General features: G+C 48.7%; 7 protein-coding genes across 7 annotated transcripts; all 7 read right to left on the reverse strand.

Moving 5' to 3' along the window:
• Positions 1 to 337: 337 nt before the first annotated feature.
• On the reverse strand, positions 338 to 813 carry LOC123725505 (histone H2B). The gene has a single exon (XM_045691356.2). The coding sequence runs from the start codon at positions 763 to 765 to the stop codon at positions 391 to 393; it is 375 nt and encodes a 124-aa protein (XP_045547312.1). The 5' UTR covers positions 766 to 813; the 3' UTR covers positions 338 to 390.
• Positions 814 to 1,226: 413 nt separating this feature from the next.
• LOC145859478 (histone H4) lies at positions 1,227 to 1,815 on the reverse strand. Its single transcript, XM_082958952.1, has one exon. The coding sequence runs from the start codon at positions 1,600 to 1,602 to the stop codon at positions 1,291 to 1,293; it is 312 nt and encodes a 103-aa protein (XP_082815078.1). The 5' UTR covers positions 1,603 to 1,815; the 3' UTR covers positions 1,227 to 1,290.
• A 5,754-nt stretch (positions 1,816 to 7,569) lies between these two features.
• Positions 7,570 to 8,156, reverse strand: LOC145859472 (histone H3). The gene has a single exon (XM_082958945.1). It carries the CDS (start codon positions 8,103 to 8,105, stop codon positions 7,695 to 7,697), a length of 411 nt encoding a protein of 136 aa, XP_082815071.1. The 5' UTR covers positions 8,106 to 8,156; the 3' UTR covers positions 7,570 to 7,694.
• A 373-nt stretch (positions 8,157 to 8,529) lies between these two features.
• On the reverse strand, positions 8,530 to 9,023 carry LOC123725495 (histone H2A). The gene has a single exon (XM_045691346.2). It carries the CDS (start codon positions 8,976 to 8,978, stop codon positions 8,592 to 8,594), a length of 387 nt encoding a protein of 128 aa, XP_045547302.1. The 5' UTR covers positions 8,979 to 9,023; the 3' UTR covers positions 8,530 to 8,591.
• Positions 9,024 to 9,525: 502 nt separating this feature from the next.
• On the reverse strand, positions 9,526 to 10,433 carry LOC123725487 (histone H1). Its single transcript, XM_045691338.2, has one exon. The coding sequence runs from the start codon at positions 10,245 to 10,247 to the stop codon at positions 9,624 to 9,626; it is 624 nt and encodes a 207-aa protein (XP_045547294.1). The 5' UTR covers positions 10,248 to 10,433; the 3' UTR covers positions 9,526 to 9,623.
• Positions 10,434 to 11,436: 1,003 nt separating this feature from the next.
• LOC123725500 (histone H2B) lies at positions 11,437 to 11,912 on the reverse strand. The gene has a single exon (XM_045691351.2). The coding sequence runs from the start codon at positions 11,862 to 11,864 to the stop codon at positions 11,490 to 11,492; it is 375 nt and encodes a 124-aa protein (XP_045547307.1). The 5' UTR covers positions 11,865 to 11,912; the 3' UTR covers positions 11,437 to 11,489.
• A 413-nt stretch (positions 11,913 to 12,325) lies between these two features.
• On the reverse strand, positions 12,326 to 12,914 carry LOC145859477 (histone H4). The gene has a single exon (XM_082958951.1). It carries the CDS (start codon positions 12,699 to 12,701, stop codon positions 12,390 to 12,392), a length of 312 nt encoding a protein of 103 aa, XP_082815077.1. The 5' UTR covers positions 12,702 to 12,914; the 3' UTR covers positions 12,326 to 12,389.
• Between the last annotated feature and the right edge of the window lie 1,099 nt (positions 12,915 to 14,013).

Below are 14,013 nucleotides of genomic sequence, written 5' to 3' on the forward strand. Positions count from 1 at the left end.
TCTAGTTAGTGAGTGGAACAAGGGCTGTATCTCTCTCTCTCTCTCTCTCTACTTGATTTTTCTCCTCCCTGTTGTATAGTCATTGGAGCACTAGTGGAATCCCACATTCATATTCTTCCTCCACTGGATAGGGCCTCTTTACAGGTCGACGTCATTAGGCTATAGGGCCATTTCTTCTATTCACTTATAACACCTTTCACCTGGAATTCATGTCACCCCTGTTTGACATGTCCTGCAGACAAAGACACCGAAAAAGGCGCCAACCCCCCCCACTCTAAATGATACAGTGGAACACATTCATTTGCTCCTGATGGATTTGCTTTTTTCACTGACAGGGTGGGTGGCTCTTAAAAGAGCCTTTGGGTTAGTACAGCACTCCAAACGGGCTGTTTACTTGGAACTGGTGTACTTGGTCACGGCCTTGGTGCCCTCGGACACTGCGTGTTTGGCCAACTCGCCGGGGAGTAGCAGGCGCACGGCGGTCTGGATCTCCCTGGAGGTGATGGTGGAACGCTTGTTGTAGTGGGCCAGGCGAGAGGACTCTCCGGCGATACGCTCGAAGATGTCGTTCACGAACGAGTTCATGATTCCCATGGCCTTGGAGGAGATGCCGGTGTCGGGGTGGACCTGCTTCAGCACTTTGTACACGTAAATGGCGTAGCTCTCCTTCCTCGACTTTCGGCGCTTCTTGCCGCCTTTCCCTGCTGTCTTGGTGACGGCTTTCTTGGAGCCCTTCTTGGGCGCGGACTTTGCTGGCTCGGGCATGATGCTGATGTCTCGTTGCTTCTCAGAAACGAATGAGGGGGTGGAGGGCGCTTTCCCGTCTTATGAAGAGGAAGCTAAGCAAATTCAGCGGCCGTGGACACGCCCCTGCCATTTGCCCAGTGGAGCTGAGCGCGCGTCAGAGCCTTCCACTCAGAGGCTTGCTTCCCTAACAAAGACCTGCGCGCCCTACCTCCCCCTACTCCATGGTGGGGAATTGTGTGTTTCAAAAAGGGAGGGCTATTGCCTTACGGCCCACTTTGCACCGTCAGACATCCCCTTCTGCTCCAGCCACGTCTACCGACTCATGGTGGCTTTATGTCGGGTGCCTCTAAATCCCACCGTTTCTACACTCCTGTCATTAACACTCCCTGTCCACTCAGAGTGGCTCATAGTTTCTTACTAGATAAGGGACCTCTATAAATCTTCCTACGACAATGGAATTGGCCTTTTTGAAGCGCATGTGGGTGGCTCTTAAAAGAGCCTTTGGGTTCAAGTCGGGATGTTGACGTTCCGAAAAGAGGGCGTTTAACCGCCGAAACCGTACAGGGTGCGTCCCTGGCGTTTCAGAGCGTACACCACGTCCATGGCGGTAACGGTCTTCCTCTTGGCGTGCTCGGTGTAGGTGACGGCGTCACGGATCACGTTCTCCAGGAACACCTTCAGGACACCGCGGGTCTCCTCGTAGATCAGCCCGGAGATACGCTTCACGCCGCCACGGCGAGCCAGACGGCGGATAGCGGGCTTGGTGATTCCCTGGATGTTATCGCGGAGAACCTTGCGGTGACGCTTGGCGCCTCCTTTTCCCAGTCCCTTGCCGCCTTTGCCTCTTCCAGACATGGTGTATATGTGTTCGCTAGCGGAGTTCAAGTGAATGAATGACGTACGCCGGGGTGCGTGGTGCGCTTATTATGTGCATTTGGTGGACCTGATTGAAGCCAGTGGCACAGAAAGCGCGCGCTTTCGCCTGGCCTCTGTTGCAAAGGGGAGGGTGCTCGTTCTAGGGAACGAGGGAGGAACCGAGAACAAATGAAAGCAACTAACATCAGTCAAATACTGATAGAACAAAGCCAAACTGTGACAACTGAGGGATCAACTAGTACTCTGTGTCCGACTCCTCACATTGTTGTTGTTGTTGTTGTTGTTGCTGCACCTGATTCAACTCATTGAGGACAAGGTGATAAGTAGTTGAATCAGCTGTGCCTCTCCAGGGCTACAACAAAATAGGCTACTCTACCCCTGGAGTTGGAAAACACTGAATTAGTAGGCTAGAGATAGGCCTAAAGAACTCAAATAGAGGTCCCAAGTAGAAAGGAGAAACGAAGGTGACTCTTCCACACACATAATCGCAACAAGTAACACACAAAACCTTCATGCCATAATTGAGACACCGTCAAATCCAAAGGGGGAAGATGTAGGCAACGGGGAAACAAATACACATGGAATGCCATAAAGCCAAAGGGGCCCATCATGTTTTTTTTTCTTTATTGTAGACATTTGACTCATTTGAGTGAATGCATACATTTCATACAATGTCTATTTTTTTTTCTTTTTTTTTTGGTACTGGCCCCCCGTGGGAATCAAACCCACAACCCTGGCATTGCAAACACCGTTCTCTACCAACTGAGCCACAGGGAAGACGGCACATGTCATGTCACCTCATCAGTCATTTTGCTATTGAAGGCCATGTAATGTAACATCAATCTTCTTTTTTCTTCCCTAGACACGATCCAGCCTGACAGTCAGGGAGCCAAGAGGACCTGAGGTTCCGATGGGAAGGGTGGTGATACCTCTGTAAGGTGAAACGCAGTAACACATTCCTCAGACACCCACCCAATGAAGGGCTAGTGTTCCTATGTGTACAGAGGCGAGAGGGATGTGCAAATATCGTATTGTGCTTTTCTTCACAAACCAATAACAAAGCGTCTTATTATGGAATTACTGCTATGAGGTGGATCATTTATAGGCCAGATAGCACTATGCCCGCCAGATGGCCTCAGATGTTGCAGAAAATGACCGCCACAGGAGGAGGGCCCATGTCAACAGGTCATTCCAAAAGGGAGACATTTTGGATTTCAATTGACTTCACCTTTCTTTAACCAGATAGGCAAGTTGAGAACAAGTTGTCATTTACAAACTGCGACCTGGCCAAGACAAAGCAAAGCACTTCCACACATATAACAACACAGAGTTACACATGGAGTAAAACAAACACAATGTGAGCAAATGAGGTGAGATAAGGGAGGTAAAGGCAATAAATAGGCCATGGTGGCGAATTAAAACACTGGAATGCTAGATTTGACAGTACATGAAATACTGGGGTGCAAAGGAGCAAAATAAAAAATATCAATACAGTAGGGGAAGAGGTAGTCGTTTGGCCTATTTATAAATGGCCTATGTACAGCTGCAGTGATCTGTGAGCTGCTGAGACAATATGATCAATCACTGCAGTTTAATAACATCTCAAATCTGACTAGCTTTCATCTTACAACTTATTGTTGCCATAATTGTCTCTTACTTCTACTTACTGGCTGCCAGGCCTCGGTTTAGTACATCAAGGAACACAGGTTGCCTTTTAGGAGAAGGACTGACAAGCTTTCAACTAGGTGAGATACAGCTACTGTCATGAAGTCACTTTGTCATAGCAGGTTAGGAGAAATAGGTAAAGGGTTAGGCTTACCCACTTACAAGTCACCACACAGAGAGCAGACTCGAAGCACAACTGCACTGTCTGGAAGAGCGCACCGGACTCAATTGGAATCCCTCAAACAGCACACTAACTACATTCCGCTTTATGATGTCACAGTCAGCCCCTCGGAACACTGGTCCTCAACATTCTCAAACACCTTGGATACCGAAGGCAAACATTCTCTAATCACTCACAATCACAAATCAACTAGGGAGAAGGCTGCCAGGAATTGGACGCTGAGAAGCTAACCTCCTTCACAGAGCAACATCATAGGACTGGGAGTGAACAATACTCTGTCCGCGTACCTGGTTGGGGCCTGGTGTTCAACAGCAGGTTAGACTCTGTCACTTGTTCCCTTCAACTGCTTGCTTGCATTCCCCTATTATCAACAGCTGTGTTCCTCTATAGGCTAGAGTGCAGATACTTCACACCTATAGGCTAGGAGTTTCACTTGGACCACAGTGACATTGCTGGTAATTAGCCCGCAGCACATAAAGTGGACATACTATCTAATCTAATCACCCATCCAATCCAAATCTATTTGCCACATACACCTGTTTAGCAGATGTTATTCCGGGTGTTGGGAAATGCTTGCTTGTGTTACTAGCTCCAACAGCACAGTCATGTCTAACAAGTAAGATCTAACCATGTCCCAACATTCCACACAATACTCACAAATCTAACAAAACCAATGGCAGACCGGCATAGACCCAGGGGCGGAAATCCTGGGAAAAATAGGATTTGTCCCCCCCAATGTATCACTCAAACATAACTATGTAATTTCAATAATATTCATTATACGCAATGAAAGCAATTGTGCTGATTATAGACACTTAATAGCGCGTTTTTAAGTTTCAAAAGATTGCGACCCCCCCGCCCTTTGCCTCACAATGGTTTGATCCACTGCCAGTTCCAATCGCGCAAATATTAACTATTAAGCTAGCTAGTACCTATTCCATTTATGTGGCGTCGTCAAAAATGGAATCAGCATGCAGATGATGGAAGTTAGTGATTCAAAGGTTAGCGATAAACTGAAGTCAATTACACTCTCATCTACCATTGTGTTAAATATATTTCATGGTGTCGTTGCAAAAGCTACTATTTCTTTATTTCATTTCACCTTTATTTAACCCGGGTAGCAAAGATTAGAGCAAACACCACTGAAACTGAAGTGGTGCTCGCTAGCTTGGCAAAATCAGCTATTGTTGGAAGCCAGCCAATATGAAACAAACTATTCAAATTACAAAAGGTTGCAGCATATGATGTGTAAATGGTGAACTCATACAGCTGTCAACTCTTGTCATTTTAATCCGTTTCACATTTGCTAGCTACCTTTTAGATCGAAGCCCTACTGTAAATAACCTACACACTGTGTGTGTAGCCAGCCAGCTACAAAAATGGCACAAAAATAAAACACGGACATCAGACTATTTTTCAATACACCAAAACGCATAGTAACAACCCTAGTAGCCTAATATCTCAAAGACTAGTTGATACAATGTTCATAACAAAGAAATGAAATTCTAATGGAAATGTTTCACAATGATGTCATTAGGCAGAGCAGGCGGCACACAGACAGCAGAGTTGGGGACAGATATGCAGGGACAGACTGGCAGAGACAGGGAGTCTCAGGTAAGTTTGTTGAGTCTTTGTTTGGCAACATTATGAAAGGTTCTCCATTTTTTCCACTTGTAAAATAGGAACATAATTGGAAAATGCCATGGATACCCCCTACTCTCAACTTCAACTGGTGACTGAACTAAGATTTGTTAAAGGCAATGGTATTGCTGTTGTGTAGTTTTGGGTACCGGTAGTTAGGAGTACGGCAAACACCTTATTTCTTTGCTTCCTCAATATACATTGACCATATTACAATGTAGGCTATGTGTTACACCACTACTTTTGGTGTCCCCCTCAGGAATTGCTCTTGACAAAATGTCATGTAATTGTCCCCTCCAAAGTTGATATCAGATTTTCGCCCCTGCATAGACCTACATACATGACAATAGAAAGGTGTATATCCATATGACATGAGCCATGCAAACTAGCTCGGCATGATAAAAGTAACCGGTGTTCCATTATTCAAGTGCCCAGTGATTTCAAACACAAACACACACCTCAGTGCAAGACATGCAGAAGGACTAATGAAGAGGAGATGAACAACACCGGAATCATGTCCAATTAAGGGAAGAAAACCGCCCACAACAGGGTTCAGCCGAGATGCAATGTTGATTGACACCCTATGCTTCATTTAGGAGCTCAAAGGAATAGGTCAACTCGTATAGATAGGGAGGCATTTCACCGCCACCTGCTGGACCAGAAGTCATGTTGCCAACACCTGCCTGAATTCAATTCATCAATGCCTATAAGGAATACGTCCGCTCATCATTCAAGCCACATAGGGACGGATTTTCGCGACACCTGCTGGATCAAAAGTGCTACTCACAATGGCCACACAGCGCATTCATCCCTCAACCTATGGGGTCCAAAAAATATATTACAATAACTACAACAGATCATCAAATAGGCAGAGGTTCCATGTAGAGTACCTCAAATGATACAGTTACTTTTTCAACAAACCTAATCTGGAAATCATCTTCACCTTTCTAAAGTCATTGCTTTCCACAATGCTATGTTCACATGACTTATTTCATTTCTTCCAATCTATGTCACTATTACTTCATTTGACTGCTCTTAAATCATATTCACTTAACCCTTTTCTTCACCTGCAGATTTGGAACACTACGTCATGTGAATGTATGTTTCTCAAGTATCAAATGAGGGTCACTTACATTGTACTACTTTATTCCAAAGGGATTGCTACTTTTCTCTCTTTATGTGTAGCCAGCTCCAAAAAAGGTCCACATGCCTATACAACTTTTGCTTTAGGACTACATCTTACACCAATGACCAGGGAAAGTGTTGGGAAAAAACGTGGATGATTCTGTGACCAATTACAGAGGCGCTGGCCTTTTCAGCACCACGGAGCTCCGCTATTACCTGTCTCGTGAGTGAAGATGCAGCAGAGGCGCGCTGTCCATTCAAACGCGCGGAATACAGCAACGCATGCGCAGAGAATTCCACTTTTTGCCTGTGCCATGCGTCTGACTATTGTACATTATCCCTTTGGATTGATGTCGTTTTCCCAGCTCTTTTGTCCTGCGTTCTAGCTGTGTGATTTCTGCATTTAACTGGCAGCCTGTATTTAGGGCCTTATCGTTTGTTGAAGCTGTCAAGCAAATCTTCTTTCGCGTAGGTGATGTATCTACACTGTAAAAAAGGATTTGGCAGCCTAGTAGATAGTGGCATCCCAACAACCAACAAACAAATATGGGAGTCAGTAGAATCCAATATTTAGCACTGTGAAGTTGTCATGTGCTGAGGCATTTACTTCCTTATGAAGACTATGCTGCAATCAGGACGTACCTGCACTGGTGATTGCAATTCTGTAATTGCTCAACTAATAATAGGTCAATCGCTGCAGCTTCTTGTGTCCTGTTTCAGAACAGCTGTTTTGCAAGCCGTCGATGATTACATCTATTGATTCCTGCTGTCCTGATACCTTTTCTCTTAACGATGGGTATGTCATTAATGGGATTATTCATGGGATCAGGGATCTGACTTCATCCCACGAAATACATTCACTTGCGTTGGACAGAGATATCATTTTACTGTCAATACCTTAGTCAGTCGCATGAATTATGGGGTGCACACAGCTTTACCCTGACGTGCTAATGATCAGATCAAAACGGCTTTTTTTGTTGCAATCAATGGCGATTATCACAAAGTCATTGACAGACTCTAGCAGAGGACAGAGTTTGGGAAACGCTGGCCTGAAGATCAAATACTAATAGGGAACCACGTTTAACCACTAGATGGCCTCCGTGCTCCACGGGAAAGTTTTCCCCTCTGCATGAGTCTCTCAGCACCACTGCAATATGGGACTTTCAAAGCAATGTTTTTCTTAGCTACATAGTGACAATTATTGCCACTTTTTGCCCTATATCATTACTATCACTGTATTTTCCCCTCCTTTGACTGTTCTACTCTAGTCACATTATATTGAAGCTGCAATACTATAAGCAGCTTTTCCTTTCGATGTGACCTTTAGTTAACAACCAACTCTTATTTATGATACGGTCTGGAGAGGGGCGTGTACATATGGAACAATTGTGCCTTTGACGGAAATATGGAGGTGGCTCTTAAAAGAGCCTTTGGGGGATTTTGGACATCAGGTCATCGTTTAAGCGCGCTCTCCGCGAATACGACGGGCCAGCTGGATGTCCTTGGGCATGATGGTCACCCTCTTGGCGTGGATGGCGCACAGGTTGGTGTCCTCGAACAGGCCGACCAGGTAAGCCTCGCTAGCCTCCTGCAGGGCCATCACGGCGGAACTCTGGAAGCGCAGGTCGGTCTTGAAGTCCTGGGCAATTTCTCTCACCAGGCGCTGGAAGGGCAGTTTGCGGATCAGCAGCTCAGTGGACTTCTGGTAACGACGGATCTCTCTCAGAGCCACGGTGCCGGGCCTGTAACGGTGAGGCTTCTTCACGCCGCCGGTGGCCGGGGCGCTCTTGCGCGCAGCCTTGGTGGCGAGCTGCTTCCTGGGTGCTTTGCCACCGGTGGATTTGCGAGCGGTTTGCTTGGTTCTGGCCATGGCGCTAGCTAGCTTCCTTCTTTCACAGTCGGAGTATAGCCTCCAAATGCCTATGTGAAGTTTATAAAGCCGGCAGCGGCGTCTGCTGATTGGACACCATCTCCACACCACCCTGATTGGCCCGTTGGGGAGGCCTCCTCCGACGCCCATTGGACGGGAGCCTCGGCCTCTCCGTGCCGCCCCAAAATCACACCCCCCCCCCCACCCTCGCCGAGGCGCGCTTGGTGTCTTTTGTTAGGGCCGACACTTTACGCGCAATAATAGTCACCGGCCGAATTCTAGCCTGCTATGACAAACGAGGCCTAGGTGTTACTCTTCATTTAAGGCCTCATGATATGGTGCCGTGTATGTGACAAACACTCCAAATACTTCATATGTGGCAGTCAGTCATAGAAAGGACACTTTGCGCTTTTGCAGAGCTAGGTGGTTGGCTCTTAAAAGAGCCTTTGGGGGTTGAGTAGTCAAGTGGCAGCCGCAGTAGCGATTTTACTTGGCTTTGACGGCCTTCTCAGTCTTCTTGGGGAGCAGCACTGCCTGGATGTTGGGCAGCACACCACCCTGAGCGATGGTCACGCCGCCAAGCAGTTTGTTCAGCTCCTCGTCGTTACGGACGGCCAGCTGCAGGTGACGGGGGATGATACGAGTCTTCTTGTTGTCACGGGCAGCGTTGCCGGCCAACTCCAGGATCTCAGCAGTCAGGTACTCGAGCACGGCGGCCAGGTACACTGGTGCGCCAGCGCCCACACGCTCGGCGTAGTTGCCTTTGCGCAGCAGCCTGTGCACACGGCCCACGGGGAACTGGAGTCCGGCACGGGATGAACGTGTCTTTGCCTTGGCCCTGGCCTTGCCTCCGGTTTTGCCTCTTCCGCTCATATTGGTAGCTTCAGTATGTCACAGAAAGTCTGAATGAGCCGCTGGGCACCTCGAGAGCCTTACTTATACCTCGCCACAAGAGGCAGCGATTGGCCACCGGGCCGGTGTGGCCTTATCCAATTGGAGTGAGGGACAGACAGACAGACAGTCAGCCCTAAGCCCGCCCGCCCGCCCGCAGGCAGGCAGCTGAGTGAGAAAGAAGGGCTAGGCTACTCTGTTTCCCTCCGACTTTGTTACTTTATGACAAATCAAATCATCCAAATGGGAAACACATAGATAGCTGCACTATTCGCTGCGATTTCCAATACGCTATAGTATTAGGATGATGATGATTAACACATCACAGTGAGGGTGCTGCTGTCCTCTCCAGTATGTATTCTTCTTATTATGAAGATCAATATGACATGGAACACATCTAACACATCACAACAATGGCTCATACACAAATGACTGGTGAGGCTGCTGCACTATTATTATATTATATGCCTCTCTCCGAGTGGGAAAAATGTGGTGCGTAAAAGTAGCCTAGTGAACGACAAGTAGTACATGGAATGACATGCGCTTTTATGGAAAGAGGTGGGTGGCTCTTAAAAGAGCCTTTTGTGGTAACAACATGTGTCGAGTAGAACACCGTTTGTAATAGCTTTACTTCTTCTTGGGGGCTGCCTTCTTGGCCTTGGCTGCCTTGGGCTTGGCGGCTTTGGGCTTCGCTGCCTTGGTAGCCTTCTTGGGGCTCTTGGCCGCCTTCTTGGCCGCTGCGGCGGGCTTCTTCACCTTCTTTGGGCTCTTGGCGGCCTTTTTGGGTGTAGCGGGCTTCTTGGCCTTCTTGGGGGACTTCTTTGCGGCGACGGCCTTCTTGGCTGCTACCTTCTTGGGCTTCTTCGCCGCGGCGGGCTTCTTGGCGGCCACCTTCTTTGCTTTGGGGGCTGCGGCTTTCTTGGCGGGCTTTTTTGCCTCGACGGCTTTCTTGTTGAGCTTGAAGGAGCCGGAGGCACCGGTGCCCTTGGTCTGGACCAGGGTGCCCTTGGTGACGAGGCTCTTGACGGCGATCTTGACACGGGAGTTGTTCTTCTCCACGTCGTAGCCGCCTGCCGCCAGACTCTTCTTGAGCGCGGCCAGGGACACGCCGCTCCTCTCCTTGGAGGCGGACACCGCCTTGACGATGAGCTCGCCTACGCTGGGTCCCGCTTTCTTGGGCTTGGCTGCTGCCTTCTTCTTGGGTGCCTTGGCCGGCGCGGCGGCGGCGGGTGCTGGTGCGACTTCTGCCATGTCTCTCGCTTGGTCCGGTAAACACACACACTTACGGTAGTCTGTGAGGAGTAGTTTGCTGTAGACGCTGCTCTGCGCTATTGAAGCTCCACACCGTGCAGGGGGCTGGCCTTAAACGCGACATGAGAACCATGTAGACTCAAGCCACCCAGCTCGGCTTCTCCGGGCTGGCCAAATGCTCTTTCACTTGTGTTTTCTGGTCGCCAATATCGGTCCAAAAGTCACCGACGGAGCCGTGTTTTTGGTCCAAAAGCTAACGGCCCAGTGAGCAGACTTGTCTCCGTTCAGAATAAAGTCATGTGGGCTGCAGAAGCCCCGTGCATTTTGTTGCAACTCGCTCAAAACCTCACCGTTCGACTGTCGGCTGGAGCTGTGCGCACTGGTTTTCCTGTGCTATTTGTCTCCTAAATGGCCTAAAAGTGCATCCGATTGCGAGCACCATTGATTGTGTAGTGAGCCGAGATGTCTGGCAAGGCAATCAAATGGTTCGGCGTCCCCTGATGTGGTCCTGGGTGTTTTAAAGGAGAGCTCTTTTGGGGACCTTAAAACACATGCACTTGTGAGGCCTGGCTGAGACTAGTGTTGTACTCCAAGTTTCAAGTTGTATTCGTCATGTGTCCAGGACGCACACGAGATATATATATATATATATATATACATTGTCCAACGCCATGTTTACTTGCACTGTGTGTGTGTGTGTGTGTTTTTCTCTTCTTTTCTTCTCTGACTCCGCAGCGTGACTCGTGCCGGTCTTTGTGTCTGTGGGTCTTGGTGTCTGTTTGCCCGGCCGGCGCTATGGAGGCTGGCGCCCCATGTGCTTGGTCGCCCTGATATAGGCCTAGGGAGTGTCTCTCTAGTTAGTGAGTGGAACAAGGGCTGTATCTCTCTCTCTCTCTCTCTCTACTTGATTTTTCTCCTCCCTGTTGTATAGTCATTGGAGCACTAGTGGAATCCCACATTCATATTCTTCCTCCACTGGATAGGGCCTCTTTACAGGTCGACGTCATTAGGCTATAGGGCCATTTCTTCTATTCACTTATAACACCTTTCACCTGGAATTCATGTCACCCCTGTTTGACATGTCCTGCAGACAAAGACACCGAAAAAGGCGCCAACCCCCCCCACTCTAAATGATACAGTGGAACACATTCATTTGCTCCTGATGGATTTGCTTTTTTCACTGACAGGGTGGGTGGCTCTTAAAAGAGCCTTTGGGTTAGTACAGCACTCCAAACGGGCTGTTTACTTGGAACTGGTGTACTTGGTCACGGCCTTGGTGCCCTCGGACACTGCGTGTTTGGCCAACTCGCCGGGGAGTAGCAGGCGCACGGCGGTCTGGATCTCCCTGGAGGTGATGGTGGAACGCTTGTTGTAGTGGGCCAGGCGAGAGGACTCTCCGGCGATACGCTCGAAGATGTCGTTCACGAACGAGTTCATGATTCCCATGGCCTTGGAGGAGATGCCGGTGTCGGGGTGGACCTGCTTCAGCACTTTGTACACGTAAATGGCGTAGCTCTCCTTCCTCGACTTTCGGCGCTTCTTGCCGCCTTTCCCTGCTGTCTTGGTGACGGCTTTCTTGGAGCCCTTCTTGGGCGCGGACTTTGCTGGCTCGGGCATGATGCTGATGTCTCGTTGCTTCTCAGAAACGAATGAGGGGGTGGAGGGCGCTTTCCCGTCTTATGAAGAGGAAGCTAAGCAAATTCAGCGGCCGTGGACACGCCCCTGCCATTTGCCCAGTGGAGCTGAGCGCGCGTCAGAGCCTTCCACTCAGAGGCTTGCTTCCCTAACAAAGACCTGCGCGCCCTACCTCCCCCTACTCCATGGTGGGGAATTGTGTGTTTCAAAAAGGGAGGGCTATTGCCTTACGGCCCACTTTGCACCGTCAGACATCCCCTTCTGCTCCAGCCACGTCTACCGACTCATGGTGGCTTTATGTCGGGTGCCTCTAAATCCCACCGTTTCTACACTCCTGTCATTAACACTCCCTGTCCACTCAGAGTGGCTCATAGTTTCTTACTAGATAAGGGACCTCTATAAATCTTCCTACGACAATGGAATTGGCCTTTTTGAAGCGCATGTGGGTGGCTCTTAAAAGAGCCTTTGGGTTCAAGTCGGGATGTTGACGTTCCGAAAAGAGGGCGTTTAACCGCCGAAACCGTACAGGGTGCGTCCCTGGCGTTTCAGAGCGTACACCACGTCCATGGCGGTAACGGTCTTCCTCTTGGCGTGCTCGGTGTAGGTGACGGCGTCACGGATCACGTTCTCCAGGAACACCTTCAGGACACCGCGGGTCTCCTCGTAGATCAGCCCGGAGATACGCTTCACGCCGCCACGGCGAGCCAGACGGCGGATAGCGGGCTTGGTGATTCCCTGGATGTTATCGCGGAGAACCTTGCGGTGACGCTTGGCGCCTCCTTTTCCCAGTCCCTTGCCGCCTTTGCCTCTTCCAGACATGGTGTATATGTGTTCGCTAGCGGAGTTCAAGTGAATGAATGACGTACGCCGGGGTGCGTGGTGCGCTTATTATGTGCATTTGGTGGACCTGATTGAAGCCAGTGGCACAGAAAGCGCGCGCTTTCGCCTGGCCTCTGTTGCAAAGGGGAGGGTGCTCGTTCTAGGGAACGAGGGAGGAACCGAGAACAAATGAAAGCAACTAACATCAGTCAAATACTGATAGAACAAAGCCAAACTGTGACAACTGAGGGATCAACTAGTACTCTGTGTCCGACTCCTCACATTGTTGTTGTTGTTGTTGTTGTTGCTGCACCTGATTCAACTCATTGAGGACAAGGTGATAAGTAGTTGAATCAGCTGTGCCTCTCCAGGGCTACAACAAAATAGGCTACTCTACCCCTGGAGTTGGAAAACACTGAATTAGTAGGCTAGAGATAGGCCTAAAGAACTCAAATAGAGGTCCCAAGTAGAAAGGAGAAACGAAGGTGACTCTTCCACACACATAATCGCAACAAGTAACACACAAAACCTTCATGCCATAATTGAGACACCGTCAAATCCAAAGGGGGAAGATGTAGGCAACGGGGAAACAAATACACATGGAATGCCATAAAGCCAAAGGGGCCCATCATGTTTTTTTTTCTTTATTGTAGACATTTGACTCATTTGAGTGAATGCATACATTTCATACAATGTCTATTTTTTTTTCTTTTTTTTTTGGTACTGGCCCCCCGTGGGAATCAAACCCACAACCCTGGCATTGCAAACACCGTTCTCTACCAACTGAGCCACAGGGAAGACGGCACATGTCATGTCACCTCATCAGTCATTTTGCTATTGAAGGCCATGTAATGTAACATCAATCTTCTTTTTTCTTCCCTAGACACGATCCAGCCTGACAGTCAGGGAGCCAAGAGGACCTGAGGTTCCGATGGGAAGGGTGGTGATACCTCTGTAAGGTGAAACGCAGTAACACATTCCTCAGACACCCACCCAATGAAGGGCTAGTGTTCCTATGTGTACAGAGGCGAGAGGGATGTGCAAATATCGTATTGTGCTTTTCTTCACAAACCAATAACAAAGCGTCTTATTATGGAATTACTGCTATGAGGTGGATCATTTATAGGCCAGATAGCACTATGCCCGCCAGATGGCCTCAGATGTTGCAGAAAATGACCGCCACAGGAGGAGGGCCCATGTCAACAGGTCATTCCAAAAGGGAGACATTTTGGATTTCAATTGACTTCACCTTTCTTTAACCAGATAGGCAAGTTGAGAACAAGTTGTCATTTACAAACTGCGACCTGGCCAA

This window comes from Salmo salar, chromosome 12 (genome assembly GCF_965601325.2).
Source record: "Salmo salar chromosome 12, fSalSal1, whole genome shotgun sequence".
NCBI classification, from domain to species: domain Eukaryota; kingdom Metazoa; phylum Chordata; class Actinopteri; order Salmoniformes; family Salmonidae; genus Salmo; species Salmo salar.